General features: G+C 38.6%; 1 protein-coding gene across 9 annotated transcripts in view; it reads right to left on the minus strand.

The window, feature by feature from the left end:
* Positions 1-14,351, minus strand: part of LOC129718582 (inositol hexakisphosphate and diphosphoinositol-pentakisphosphate kinase) — a 37,809-nt gene extending 23,458 nt beyond the window's left edge. The window contains exons 1-10 of one of the 9 annotated variants that reach the window (XM_055669502.1): positions 14,181-14,351; positions 11,788-12,279; positions 5,740-6,066; positions 5,574-5,664; positions 5,356-5,510; positions 4,529-5,292; positions 4,378-4,463; positions 2,799-4,105; positions 2,642-2,737; positions 2,359-2,593 (exon numbers count right to left, since the gene is read on the minus strand). In XM_055669502.1, coding sequence (XP_055525477.1) covers positions 2,359-2,593; positions 2,642-2,737; positions 2,799-4,105; positions 4,378-4,463; positions 4,529-5,292; positions 5,356-5,510; positions 5,574-5,664; positions 5,740-6,066; positions 11,788-12,030 — 3,304 coding nt within the window. In that variant the 5' untranslated portion in view covers positions 12,031-12,279; positions 14,181-14,351. Of the gene's footprint in view, positions 1-2,358; positions 2,594-2,641; positions 2,738-2,798; positions 4,106-4,362; positions 4,464-4,528; positions 5,293-5,355; positions 5,511-5,573; positions 5,665-5,736; positions 6,067-11,787; positions 12,280-14,180 lie in introns of all 9 variants that reach the window. The other 8 variants (XM_055669501.1, XM_055669500.1, XM_055669498.1 and 5 more) reach the window with 8 other exon arrangements.
* Between the last annotated feature and the right edge of the window lie 984 nt (positions 14,352-15,335).

The following is a 15,335-nucleotide window of genomic DNA, read 5'->3' on the forward strand; positions in this document are numbered from 1 at the left end:
GTAAAATGCGCTTTTGTAAAATACTTCCAGAACCAATGCAAACGACAAAAATTTTAGCGTTGTTAATGGTGTTCGAACGACTGTTTTGTAACGTTAAATCCGTGTTAACACTTAGATCGCAGTTCAGAAATTTGATGGGATAGTGTTGGATTCATCAAAAGATATTTTCCCTTTCTTTTCATGATCAAAAATTTACTGTAACCTCGCAATTCAATAGGCGTAGTACCAAAAATACAATTTGTAATTTGAATTTCCAGAAACAATAGTCACACAGAAAATGAACTAGTCGAATTCGAATATATTGTGTTAGTTTCTTTATCATGTTTCTCAATTTATTAAAAAATAAACGATTATAATTATCGGTGCACAAAAACTGTTGTCTCTACAATGAATCTTCCAGAGGTTTATTTAATTAAACCTCGAAAGAAGTCCCGAATTATTCAAAATCTGATAACAAACTTCAACATAAGTTCGTCGCCTTTTTCCTTTGAAATCAATCAAGGTGCTTTGTTAACTACAATTATTACAATTATTGTAGCATTAATAAAACTAAGCGCAAAAGTCAGCATTCAGATTTGTTTGCTAAGCTTAGTATGTATCTAAAAGAGCAAACGGGAAGCGATGTCACGTGTGTTACTGAATTTTACATTTAATTTTTTACTATTTGGTTCATACTATTTGTTATCAATGAAGTAACAGTATACATGATGTACCAACACAGTAGATTCGTATGGCTAACAGGGTCACCCTGAGAGATTCACCAGATATACAAGGTCACCATTAAATAACAAATATAAGAAAACTAATATTTTAGGACTACTTATCGCTTTTTATCATCATAGTGACATTAATTACTAGTGGAAACACACAAAACTATAAACTACCAAGGAAAGTATTCGCTGACAAAATTTTGACCTCGTATTGGCCAAATTTTCGTTTGATTAGTAACAATTCATTCTTTACTTTCGACCTGGTAGTAAACAGAATGTTATTCATTCTATATTTGTATTTTTTTTCCACCAGTAATTCCCTGCGAATTGTGAGTTTAGATAAACGCAACAGAAAAAATATCAAAAACACGGAACAACTGCCGGCCAGATGAGACTACTATCGTTCTTTCTTTGTTATTGGAGCGCGAATCAAAATTACTAGAAGCAAGCAGGTTCACTGGTAGACTCGCGGACGATGTTGGTTTGAAAAAGACAAAATATATATATAGTTTACGATGTTTAGTTGTAGCGTTGTAGAGTTTGGACTTCAAAATCAGGACAAGAACCAAAAAGAAACCGATAAAGCAGACAAGTAAGCCCCGAAGCGAACGAAATTGAAAAGAATTGATGCGAAGAATAGGAACAGTTTTTTGTGTTAAAGGTAGATTTTGAAAAATAAAGTAGTTCAGCGCAGCATGGTAACAAGTGAGAAGGTGTAGCGTGTGATGAATGGGGAAACTGCATATGGCAACAAAGCATTCAGTCAATTTCGCATATCAGTGTTATTGAAGATTCAAACATTTGTCTGATTTGCGATTTACAACCGAAGATTTCAAGCAGCATTATGAAACAAAATTATAAGTGCATAGTATACATAGTTTTCTTTGTACAACAAATGTTTATGAAATTACTCCAACAGAAAATAGAACTTCCGAGCAAAATTGGAAGCAGTAAAAAACCTAGTAACTTTTTATGTCTGTCGATGCAATGAATTATTTTGCTCGATTCCTAACTTCGAGTGAAAATAGTTTCCATAACTCTACATAATAAGTACAACTCATATATCTATAATAAGTACAACTAACATACAAATTGTTACAAAACTTTGAACGTTAATTGATGTATTCAAAAAAAGATTGATGCGAAAAAACATACTATTCCAAATGAAAATTGTAAAAGTACCATTTGATAGTTTAATGCAACATAATTATTGATACTTCGAACAATAAATTCTAGAAATTGTTCCACTTCAGTTAAACTAAAAACGTTTGTAATAAAAATAACATCGTTCACGATATAACCTATCCATAACACGAAAAAAAATATTTACTGTCATGTATAATAAAAAAAACTGTAAACATATACACATATGAAAACACATTAAAGGATAGGAAAGGAAAATGTTCTTCATTATGTTAGGCGATGAAAGTACAAAGCCAATTTACATTGCATTAAAACGGGGTTTTGGTCTTGTTAAGTTTGTCCGATTTTGAATAAATTTTTTTGAAAAGAGATAGAGAGAAATAACCGACGACGCGAATTGCAGTCTCAGTTAGGTTAAACTGATCACTAAGCAGAGACTGTCGTATCCGGGAAGTACGAGTCATTGCTAGGGAAACTAGAAAATGGCGCTAACCGCGATACTCACCCTTCATTCGACCCGGTTTACCATGCTCAAACGATCGTGCTGCCCGTGGTTCGTCTGGGCTACGTGGTCTTTGGCCACTGTTTTGTTGCTGCGCCGCTAGTTCCTCGCTGAGTCTTTTCGCCAAATCCATCGCCTCATGTCCTGAAACGGTGTGACATGAACCAATCGGGATGGGCTCGGACGATTTGAGTTTACGCATGCGTCTTTCCTTAATTTTCGTCGAATCTACCAAAAACTTTAGCAAACTTTATAACGAAACTTTAAACTATGGTTATCATATTACGTTATCTCTGGGCAGAGTTTGTCCAGATTCATTTGAATTTTCCTCCTCGGTATCGTTTTCCTCGTCAATTCTAGATGTACTCTCTTCATCTCCGCTCTTCAATTGTAAAACGTTCTTATAAGTATAACAACTTAATTTATTGACTTGTACAACTCACCGCATTTTTCGACGTAACAGAATCATTTCGGCTGTGTGGCCTGAATCCTGGTCCAGGAGGTAAATTCTTTTGAACACAACAATTCACACCGGGACTAAAATGCAGTTCAACATGAAAGCGTTCCTCCGAGCAAGGGTCTTTGGTAGGATCTTCGTACAACATTATCACAATTTGTGACATATAGTTCAACTCTGATACCATGGACACATACTCCATTGCCCGGCGCCACTGTTCGTCGGTCAGCACATTCAGAAGACCACCGTGACGAAGAACTGTCAGTAGAGAATGAACGTGACTCTCGCTGGTAAAATACAGCCTAGTTCGAACATGACGACCTGGACTTGACACACCATGACTATATCGTGGATTTAAACGATTCACACTCTCGTCACCAACTTCCTCTATGTTGCGTTGTAAATCTGCACGAATTTTCTTTAATAAGGGTGTGCAAATACCCTGCCCGATTGTCAACTTTTCTTGCACAGTTAGACCATACTCTTGTGGTATCACAATGTCCGCCAAATATTTAGCGTAAATATACAATTCCTCAGCCAAATCAAATTGAAGCGTATGCTGGTTATGTTGAAGGTCGTATTTGATACAGTCATATATATCAGGTATTTTGGATATATCGAAATTTTTACTTTTAGTACAAAAATCCTTTTCGATTTTGCCCCATCGTCGGCCCATCAATTCCCAAGTTTCTCCGTGATAAAGCACAGCTTCTCTAGTTTTGGGATCATCTCTTTTAACAGCAACAACGGCCAGTAGTGATTGTATAAGCGACTGAACATGAATGCAACATTTCACGGGATTTTTTACAAAGTCCATTGCCAGATTTATACTAATAGCATTGCCGGGATTTATCGCTACGCGATCCTCGATTGTGAACTCCCTATCGATTTGCATTAACTCGTGTAATCTTGATTTCGCCATATTTTGATACTTGCTTGAATCACAGTCATTATCGAGAAGTCCATTGGTATTCGCACTTTTGACCATCTGTACTAGAATAGGAGTGAGTTCACCCTCCAAAGCCAGCAGACCTTTAGCGAAAGCTGCAGCCGTCATTTGGACTCGACCTTCATCTGAAGCGTAAATTTTCAAATCATGTCGAAACGTTGAGTGCAGCCTTAATAACCCTAATCCCTGCGCACCAAGGCCCTCTTTACCATCACGACTCTGACCGCCAGGATACATACAACGGAAAATCCTTCCCAACTCTTCGGCCTGAATGCGCCCAGCGGGGGTTAGTTCGCCGCCCCACTTCAATATCAAAACTAGGGAAGGCTCTTTTGGGGCATCTACTGTTCCGCAATGAAATGATTAAAAGCAGAATAAAAGTTCGTATCAGAATGCTGTATTCGTTATATGCCGGAAAAGGAAACCGGCCAGAACTAAAGAAGCTATAGTTAAAGCGCGTGTGCAATGAAAGGTTTAAAAAGATGCAAAATATTGATAGGTGCACTGAGAGTTTGGGAAAAAATACTGAGAATATTTCAACCCATACTCTCCGTGATAAGCGACTAAGCCTAGCATCGACAAAACGCAAAACTAAACGTACTAGAATGATGTTTACCATCGTCAGAACTTGATCCTCTGGGTCGTCCTTTCGGTTGATACTTCATTTGCACTTTGCGGTTAATTCCAGAAAAATGACCATACCTGCGAGATGCCAAAAATAAAACATAAAGCTAACTGATGTAACCAGCTACATGTTCAAAACTCACATCTCCAAGACGCTTTTCAACTGCTCTAATTTGCTCTGCTTCTCTTCAATTTCCGAATCTGCTGCTTTAGTCTGTATTTCCGCTAGCAATGAACGTGCGATATCCAGAATTTCTTGCAACTGCTTTGGCCTTTTCAGCTTAATATGACCATACTTGTATCCATCGTACTTTTCGAAAATCTCGAAAAATTTGGGATGGCGTACTTCTACCTTCATTTTCTGTTTCGGTGTTCGATCCCCATGTCGTATTACAGCAGTAACACAACGCAGCTCCATCATTTTCCCAAATGTCGTTGGTACAATCGGTGGATCGTCCAGTTGGAACGGAACGGACCACGGAATGTGCAACGTCGGAGCCAACTCACGCAGAATCATGTTTCCCATTATTCTCGCGCAATCGTCATAATACTTGTTGGAATTCTTCACGAAACTAAAGCCGTTCACATCACAGACAAAAGATTTTCCGTTGGCACGAAGAAGATCGAATCCGCAGACGGTTTGCTTAAAAGCAAGGCATACCTTGCGTGAAATCAACTTTTCTGCGTTGTTTAAAATGACCGGATAGCGAATTTCCTTTCCATCACTGTCTCGTTCGACTTTGCCGTCCAGTGCTGGACTTTTTCGAGCTTCAGCATGTGCATAATCCGGACCTACTGTATAAACCTTAACGTCAGTGCCGTCTGTAGGCATAAAATCTTCATAAATGAAAGAACCCGTTTTACGAACACGGGATTCTGGTGAGTAAACACTACTTCGGCTACCAATCTGTGGGATTTTAAATGAGTATTAATAAAAGTAAAATTTTATAGAAAAAGGTCAATGAATCACCTTTCTAAATAGTCTCTGGCTACCACCGCCAGCGGACGTAGGGTAATAAATGTAGATATTATGATCTTCGGCTGAAACTGGTTTTTCCACAAAAGGTTTGTTGAAAGTAATACCATTTACTTCTACATGATCCTCAGATTCCACCAGTTCGTGATCTGGAACACACAAAAGTGAAATAGTTATACAAAAACAGTAGAAGTAACTTGTATAGATCGTACGTTTAGGATCGGGAGAATCTCTATCTAAAACCGCGTACCGAGGTATCTCAATTCCTTCCTTCTCCAGTATAGAGTATACACGCCTTCGATCCTGCAAAGAAAGTTTAAAAATACTCCCCCGTTCACTGTACTTCCGCCACCGACTACTACAAACGATGCTTACTACCTGTATATCGAACTGCATGTGCAAATTATTTATCACGTACGGCTGTCTCAGCTGTGCATACTGGATTGCCTTTTCCAGCGGAAAACCCTTCGAATGGAATGAAATCAAACAATCACAAAGAGGCCAATTCTCCACCGGCTCCTTAAGGATGATCTCCTCACTGAACACGATCATACGTATGAATTCGAACTCCTGCAACCGCGTTAGTATCTCCTTCATCGGTTTAGATTGAGATTTTTTGGCCATAGCACAGACGGCAACCACAACCTGCTTACCGGCAGCCGACGAATCGTCAGAATCGAGTCCATCGGTAGATTCTAGATCGCCCTAAAAATGCGCAAGAAAACGAAAGCAATTTTAGTGTTTTGTTGCTGTGAGGTGCCTCAACGTTCACCTGAACACATTTTCTTTATCACTCATGGGATCAACTGCAGAACAAAGTTTGTTTTGCTATATCACAAAAAAAATAGTGTGAAACATAAATATTATTAACAAGGACATCCATCGGCCATGGAACACTGCCACTTATCTTCTGCCGCTGACAATTGTTTTTACCATTACCTGCCGTGTTATCGTCATGATTTACAACGCAAAGTATCTCCTTTGCATTTAAACCTACAAACTGTTAACTTCTAGCTATTTCCATATATCAGCTGTACAGCATTGGCCGGCCATAACGCCTTTCGCTTTTTTCGCTTTTCGGTGAAATTTAAATTTACGTGAAATGAGTGGAGAAAAAGGGTAAAAAGATATCAACTGCAAACTCTAAGTAAGGGTAGGGAGCTCGAGCCTCATTTTTAGGACCCCCAAAAATCTGTTGCATTACGTATATATTTGAGTCTAATGATACCGAACGTAACTGTGGAAAGCTCTTTTTCGAAGATGAAACTGATTGAAAATAGGTTGCGTATGGCTATGGTGTAACTCTTGTAATATTCAAGCTATAAGCGACTCTTTTCACTCGAACATAGCTGAGCTGAGGGTTTATTCTTTCGCCCACTTTGATTTGTTTTGGCATTCCGTAAACAGTGCCCAAAATGTCAATGAACGAAGATGTGCGCGAACGGATCTTGTACAGCCGTAACGAAAAGTGTTACCTTTTGATACATGAACTTGTAAAAAAGCTTAATTTGCCCCAAGACCACAGTCCAAGATGTGTTAAAAGTTTTCTGAACGTTTAAGTGTCGTTTGAAAACCAAAAAGTGACAAAAATATTGGCTGTGCGGATAGTTCTTTAAACAGAAAGGCGCAGAGAATTTTGTAGAGCAACCCGAACGGTGGCTCGAAAAGTGCGAATGTCCCCAAGATTCGTTCAGAAATCAAAGTTACGGTTTGAAGTTTTTTAAAGGCAAGAAACTCTCCATCCGCGACGATAAGCTGACTTTGACGCCAAAAACACGTACGTCGTGGAAGACTTCAAACAACTTGCAATTTTTACAAACAAATCTTTAGACCAGCAATGCTTTATGCTGTACCGATCTAGTCAAGTTGCTGTTCAACAACGCTTCGAAGGATTCAGAAAAAAATCTGAAAATGATTTTGAAGCGTCCTCCTTAATTTTGTAAACTCGAATTACATAGACTTACTGATGTTGAAACATTAGAAGCTATGTCAAATAAAACTATTAACAATTTTCGACAAAAAAGGTTTGATTCCTCAATTGCTACGATAAGCTCTTTTTATAGCCAAATTAGCAAATAAGGTAGTTGTAAGTTTTTTTTTGACAGCAGGGTGGCCACTCAAAACTCAAAATTAAATTCCCGGTTTTCCCGGTTCGTTCAATTATTTTTCCCGGTTAATTGTACTTCTGAATTCTGCAGTTTTCAATACAATTAAGGATTAAAAAAGCGTGACTTTCGATTTACATTCCAAAATGCTCAAAGTCACTTTTTAAACGTGTTCAGCCTTATTGAAATCTAGAGATATTGTCGCAGAAATTCGAAAAACGTGACGGACGTCATCTTTTCCGAGAAGTTTTCACCTCAACCATATAAGAATCAATGTATAAAAGAATTATTTTACACGTTTCTTGCAAAACAAACGTCATTTTTACCAGGCCAATCAGATTCTCACAACACTTTAAACACATTACTTCACCAGCTCACGCATCTCCTCATTTATCCGTGCAGCCTCTTTCTGGGTGTCCGCGAGAAGTTTTGCCTTTTGCTTCTATCGCTTTAATAGCACGGGCTGTGGCATTCTTCTCCCGGGCCTCTTCATCTTGATCTGACTGCATCTTCTTCTTTGCTTTTAACGATTCAACATATCGGCTATGTGAATTACGAGCGTAATGCATCAACGACTTGGTGATATCCATTTCGTCAACTCCACCGACATCCTGTACTGCATCGTATAGCAAGCGCTGCGCTACAAGTCTTTCCTCTTCCAGATTCGTGACTACGCACTCCTTGTTCACGGAGAAACCTCGCTCAAACGTGTTTTGCCATGCGATAGATTCAAAATCTTCTTAATATACACGGTAAAGTTAAGATGGTTCTTGCCTGAACCAGCTATCAATCAGATCGATACAAATAGTATCAAGGCGCTTCTCGCTACTGTGGTAGGAAGTCAGCAATGTCTTCGTCGAATGCATACTTAATAGTTGTGAGTATTCTTGACGACATCTATCAGCTACAGTTCCCGCTCCAGACTATTTGACTGCTACTTTCGGGGAGCTTACCATGGTCAAGTTAGCTTTCAAGAGGAAGATGAATAAAAACAAAAACTGATATATGCACTGTAAGAAATGAGTTGAATATACCGTCAGCCGGGGTGAGATTGTGTCATCCAGCCCGTGACTTTTTTTTCTCGCTTATTTTCCGTCGGTCTAGTTCCGCCACTGTTGTTGTGCCAATCACCGACGCCTGGGGAGGCGACTCCACCCAAGACCCTAACTCACGACCCGTTGATTAACCGGCGCCAACGGCTTTACTTCCTCATGCGATGGAAGGCGTGATCCCAGAGATTTTTCGCCTCAGAAAATCTCCCGGTGACGGCTGGAATTGAATCTAGACCAGTTGGGTTGGTTGTGAGTGGATCACACCACCCCACAACCATCCACACCTATGTCAGAGGTGGGATTCGAACCCGGGTCATCAGCGAGGTTGGCGGAGACGTTACCAACTACGCTAAACCCCCGCTTGAGCCCGTGACTTGTCAGCCATCTTTTCCGGGTCAAAAGACTAGTCTTTCTTGGTCAAGTATTCAAGGAAACTTATACAAAAAATTTTGGTCTTGTTATCGCCTTGAGATGACTGACAAACAATGGGTTTGTATGGCACAATCTCACCTCGGCTTGTAATGTTCAGTGAAATTCCCGTTTTTTTCCGGTTTCAAACGATTCCAGGTTTTTTTCCGGTTCTCCCGGTTTTCCCAGTTGGGTGGCCACCCTGTTGACATGTAGGTTTAAATCCCTAATTGCGAAAGTAAAAAATCCTAACAATTAAAATTACAAACTTCTAATACCAGTCACCATTTGTGATTGGACACACATACTCATTATTTACTACTATGTATCATAAATACTGGAGCTAACAAATAAGTAGCTCTGAACAAATAAGTGCTCTGAGGCTGAACCGGTAGGCTAATCTAAAAGAAGGAGATCTAACAGTACACCTAAGAATACTGTAAGATTTCCAAGTAAATAATCTAATGAGAAGTAACGAGGATTGGATGGAAAAGAAATCAAACTTCAAAATTCTCTGCAAAATACAAGATACAAAACGGGAAAGTTGGGAACAAGGTGGGTCCAGATATTGTGACAGCTCACTTTGCTTCTACTCAGACGGTTTTAAAATAAACGATACCGGTAGAGCGGGACAGAGATTAATGAATTTCTCCCCATGGGACATTGGCCAATAGTATTCCAGGCAGAGATGTACGCCTTAAGGTGAATCGGGACGTGGTCGCGATCAACTCGAATTTTGCAATCTAATTTTTTCTTGATTTATGAAGACTACGTACATGAAACTTTGATCAATTGTTTTCACAACTGTTGCATGCCTGAAGTAGCAATTTGAGTGCTGTTTATTTAGTGGAAGCCGAATTTTTTACGATCAAAATACAGAAGTAAAAAAAACTCTAACCTCAAAATTGTATAGGAAAAGGCCACAATCCCGATTCACCTTAATAGAACGCGCAAATACGTGTCCTATCGCTCCGACAACTGGCTAAGAAAAACCAAATTCATTTTTACTGGGGTTCTCTTTACTCCGGAATCGAAGGAAATGAGAAGACCGACCCACTAATCAAACCAAGATCATCCACAAACTTTTTGTAGAGTCTCACCGAGCGCTTTAGAAGCTGAACCCGGCGAATGGGAGAAAGCAAACTGGGATATCACAAGCGAGTTACGCCAAAGAGCTTCGTTCTTCTTATGCTAAATAAGAAAGACCTGAGGTCATTCATAAATCTAATCACATGGCACTGTTCGAGTAAGTATCATCTCAAGAAACTAGGTAAACTTGATGATGATAAATGTCGCCTTTGTGGCATCGAAAGCGAAACATCGGAACGCCTGCTGTGCGAATGCCGAGTAATAATACAACCGTAAACCTGTAGATGTTTGGAGATAAAGTCCCGATGAGGTAATAAACCTACATGCAATGTAACAAGAACATTAACTCGCCAAAAGGTGCTGAACCTGCTCGCACTCAGAGTAAGTTGGAGTATACCACAGTAGTTCAAATAATGGTCGCAGTGGTTCAGTCTCCTACAAATGAAAAAATCAGTTTATACCTGTGGCAGCTTCTGCTCATCTTTTTCTCACAATCAACGAAGAAATTTACCAGAAAAAGTGTCTCCAAAAACGATAACTGCTCTTCTTGAAGAACCATGATGTTAATCCTTTGTTTTGATCTGATTTGACATCATGTCACTGTGCAATACCGTGATTGAGTGGTACGAATCCAATAATGTCAATATTGTACCAAAAACCGCCAATCACCCCAACTGTCCACAGCTACGCCCAATCAAAGGATATTGAGCTCTGGCCGACGCTTTCCGAAAAAAAAGAAGGATGTCAAGGATGACAAACATTTTCATCAAATCCGGGCCAGAGCTACCAACAAGATAACCGATAACATCATATCAAGAAGACTGGGAACTCTGCCTTAGATTGAGCGACAGTCTTGGCAGCGCAGTATTTTAAGTAAAAGTGAAACTGACGCATGCTAGTGTGTGTGTGCTGGCGATGCGAATGCAAGCCGAACACACAGGCCGGACCACCATATACGCACACTCTGTCTTCGCAGCAATGTAATTACCAGCATAGTAATCCATAGCAAACTTCCACCTTTAATAGATAGATTGCGCTGTTTGATTTGACGCTTGTCTTTTGTATGGGATCGATCCAGAGGTGCCAGTCTTCTTGGTATGATGGTTTTGGTGATTTCGCAAAGTGATTTGATTTATATTGGGCCGCCCTCACAAGACTCGGATCTCGAGCATCCACAATCGTGAATGCGCCTCTGATTGCAAATTTTGGTAAGATTCAATGAACTTTTCTCTTGTTACGAACGTTTTTTTTTTCTTACTTTGAGTATTTGTAGAAGCAGTTCTATGCATGACAAAAATGCGTTTTTCGATTATTATTTCATCCTACGTATTGCGGTAGTATATGAAATTATTTAGTATACTAAATTCTATAGTCGGTTGCAACTCACCTAATATCAGGCTAAACTAACTTGAAAATGTTACCTGTCACCATTGCATTCTTTTTGCGTTTATTTTAATAATTTTTAAAATAAAAAAAAATTTGACATTGATAAACAAAAGTTTGCCATTTTTTAATAATTTAATGAACCTGAATCTTAGCTTTTATCATTTGAAAATGATCTATACAATAAAAAAGGACATGTTCGGGGTTTAGAGACGTATTCTAAATATTTGCCTATTATCACAAAAATAATGTTAGTCACCAAAATAAAACAATTTCAAAGCCATAATCAATCGTTAATAATTCTGTTCCTTCCTGATCTATCATAATACATCAACACATTAAACTAAATTGGGCTAGTACAAAATATACTTAATTGACAATAGTCGTACATTCATACATTCGTCACAATAGCAGATGAAATCATCATATTCTGCGTCGTTTGTAGGATCTTCGTTGCTGCCGTACTCATCGTAACCGTAAACATCGGAAATCTCCAATTCGTCATCAACTCGAGGAGTGGCACTTTCTTCACCGCCATCAGCGGATTCTGTACTTATCACTGGCCTGTTGTGCCGACGCTTTCGTCGAGGCCTTTTCAATCGCCACCAGTCTCGCAGCCAAGACCACTCCATTACACCTTTTTTCTTTGATTTATCGGGCGCACAATTCACTTTGAAGAACGATTTATTGCACTGTTATAGTAATCGATTGAGATGAACTACTTCCCTTCTGTCGTACGTATACTTTTTCATTGTTTACACAAATACAAAACACACCAATCGCACCATAGCGCCGCCTAGTTTGTTTGTCTCAGTGATGCTATCATTGAACTCTCTTCATTTCTTCGTTTCTAGACCATCACGTCAAGCTAATAAATGAAACTTTTCCCAAAAATTAAACGTAGAGAAGCGATCTGTTACAAGCCGGCGCTACACCTCATTTAACGATCGAATCGCGCATACAATTACTCCTGCCTCAAACGATCTTCTCGTGACATAGGTAACCGAGTAAAATCATTTTGCATCTATTTTTAGATGAGTGTAAATCAATTCACGCATGTAGAACTTCTTCCAGCGTATCCGAAAATGTCAAGGTTACCGGTAATATAGTTCGTTGAGTTTGAGTCATATTTGCCTAGTAAGTCGATGTTAGGATAGCAAAAAACTGATGACATATGGGTGACTAGATTAACTTTTAGCTGTCAGCTGATTTCAGGTGTAAATCAATATGCTTCAAAAAGTCGCCTGCTACACGTTGTTTTCAACGATTTCACGTGCACAGCGCTGAAAAAGTAACCTCGAACTGACCGTAAATCAACAACTATTAACGTAGGCGTGTTAACTGGGCATAATTATACTATAACGCTTGTCAACAGATGTGCATGAGAAGGTGTGATTGAGATAGAAATCACTTTCTGATTGAAAAGAACTCTTATTCAAAGAGAATATTTTTGTTGTATTTGTGAAAATGTTTGAAGTTATATAACTGATGTATAATTGTTTGATTAGCAAATATTCTTAAAAATAAGTTCGAGAATAAGGGAACACAATCTTCGAAGGAATGTTTAAGATTATCAGTTCACCTGATATACTTAAATCCCAGTTATGCGCGTCACTAATTTTTTTGCCATTTTCATTCATGTCATTTGCGCAGAATATTTTATTAAGATGTTTGCCGTAAGAGCCGATTTCTTCACGAGTTGCAATAAAAACCAGCGTACAGTTGCAAGAAATACTGACCCACTATCTTCCATTCCACTCAAAATCTCGTTTATAAAAAATAAATAAATGTATAAATCGGTATTGCAAAAATCACTCTGTTTTAGGATTTTTTGTTTTCTAGATTTTTTTCTCGATTTCGAAAATTTCATTGTAGCACCCAAAAATTTAATTCGCGCAGCGGTAACAGATAGGCATATTAGACATGAGCATTGACGACCCGTTAACAGCTGGCAGCTTTCGACCCAAAGAAGATTCTGCGGTCCCGGTGATATTGAAACCAAAGTGCCTTTCTGCCGAGAACATAGGTTCTATACCCTCTAATGATATAGCAATGATAACAGTAATTTCGGTTATCACAATACCTACTATCTGTAGAATACAGGTTAGAACACTATCCATAAATGTGCTATACTTCGGTAAATAACCATCGACAAAAATAGTATCAAAAGACAACTATCCACCTATTCCATCTATTTGTAGCACGCTATCTATTCCGCAGCATTGCAAATGACGTGCATGCACCCGTTATCACCTTCTCGATGCCGTAACTAAATCATTTGTGTGCAAAATTAATTCAGCCACAGTATCAAGGAGACAATATGCAAACGACGGTGCAGCTACTCACGCTCAAGGAGAACAGGTGCGTAGGCGAAGAAATGATAAAAAAACTCATCTTCTTACTAACATCCATTTCATGATGAGACAAAAAAGGTAATACAATAAAACGATATCGCAGGTACCGCTAGAAATGATCCACATAGAGTGGGTCCAGCCTAAAATTTTCAACTATTCAATCATATAGGCAAAATCAATTCATTTGATATTCAATAATAGCTTTGCCTTAACCACAAACGTTGTTGTTTCTAACACCAACTTCACAGTACAATACAAGAAAGTTACTATCAGTCTCTCACGTGGCCTGTTTTCGGTCGAGATTGCAGCACATCTATCAACTCGATCCCAACGTAAGGAAGTGGACGCTTTTTCACCAACAAGATTTACACTAGTGTAATACGAATAATTCAGCGAATCACGGCACAAGATTGATTTCTTTATCAGACCTCTCGAGAGCTGGTTTATTTTGTCGGCTGGCGCTCCAAATAGATTATTGACAAAGGACCGAAATGGAAACAGTTCCAAGCGAAACGAAAACGCGCACCGTCGATGTTTCGTTTTTGCATTCAAATACGGTTACGACCGTTCAGCACTGTGTTCGCGAGTAAACTAGAGAGAATCAGCGCCACAGTTCGTTCGCCGTGTGCGATGTGAGCTGCAATAAATAGGGATTACCAGTACTCATAGAAAACACAACAACACTAAGCATCTGTGCTGAGATTACAACAAGATATTTTATAATAGTGAAGCGTTTTGTCTTCCTTATCGAAGAACGGTTATAATTTCGTTCTGTAACTGACGCGTAACTGTGGTGCGATATTAGCAGGAGGAACGAGGTTTCGATATGACTCTTCCCTTTGGACAAACAAGTGCTTCGTATAATAAAACTAACCAGAGGTAGATTAGTTTTCTTCAGAGAATCGTAATTGATAAAATAGGTTTCGCTTACAATCCAACTGGGAGAGGAACGTTTTCATAGTAGAGTATAGTAGCTTGAAACGGAAAGTGTTGCATATGAACACGAAATGTTTTGCAAATAAAAAAATAAAATTGTACGAATAGTATCATAATTTATATCAAATCTTTTTATTAATTATTCAAACTACAAAAATTAAAAAAAATATATTAGACATGTTTTCAGATTTTCGTTGATTTAGCAAAGATTACGAGCGAGCTATTATAATTGTACAATTGTTGAAAAACAATAATACTTCACTCGATGTAATAGTTAATTACACGTTACGTTCCAAAACTTCTGCATTTTCACTTTAGTTGCCAAAAGAGACAACGTGCAAAAATTTTTGTTTTTCCGTACATTTGCCAATTATTCGAGTTTGGCTTACGGTGACTGTATAAAGTCTAGATGATTCTTCACAAAATTGTGCTATTTGTTAGTTCGGTGAAGGGTAAATTAAAATTTGCACAAGTTGGAACGCGTTGTTTTCTGCAACACGGGTAACAACACACAATATATCACGAGCGGTTTCAAATTACAATTCATCCCAAAACCGGCTCTGATGACTAGGGTAGGTATGTACTACAATCAGGAAAGATACTTATCAATTATTTAAAATTAATAGTGATAAATTTTCGCACTACTA

Source organism: Wyeomyia smithii, chromosome 1, assembly GCF_029784165.1.
Source record: "Wyeomyia smithii strain HCP4-BCI-WySm-NY-G18 chromosome 1, ASM2978416v1, whole genome shotgun sequence".
Taxonomy (NCBI): Eukaryota; Metazoa; Arthropoda; class Insecta; order Diptera; family Culicidae; genus Wyeomyia; species Wyeomyia smithii.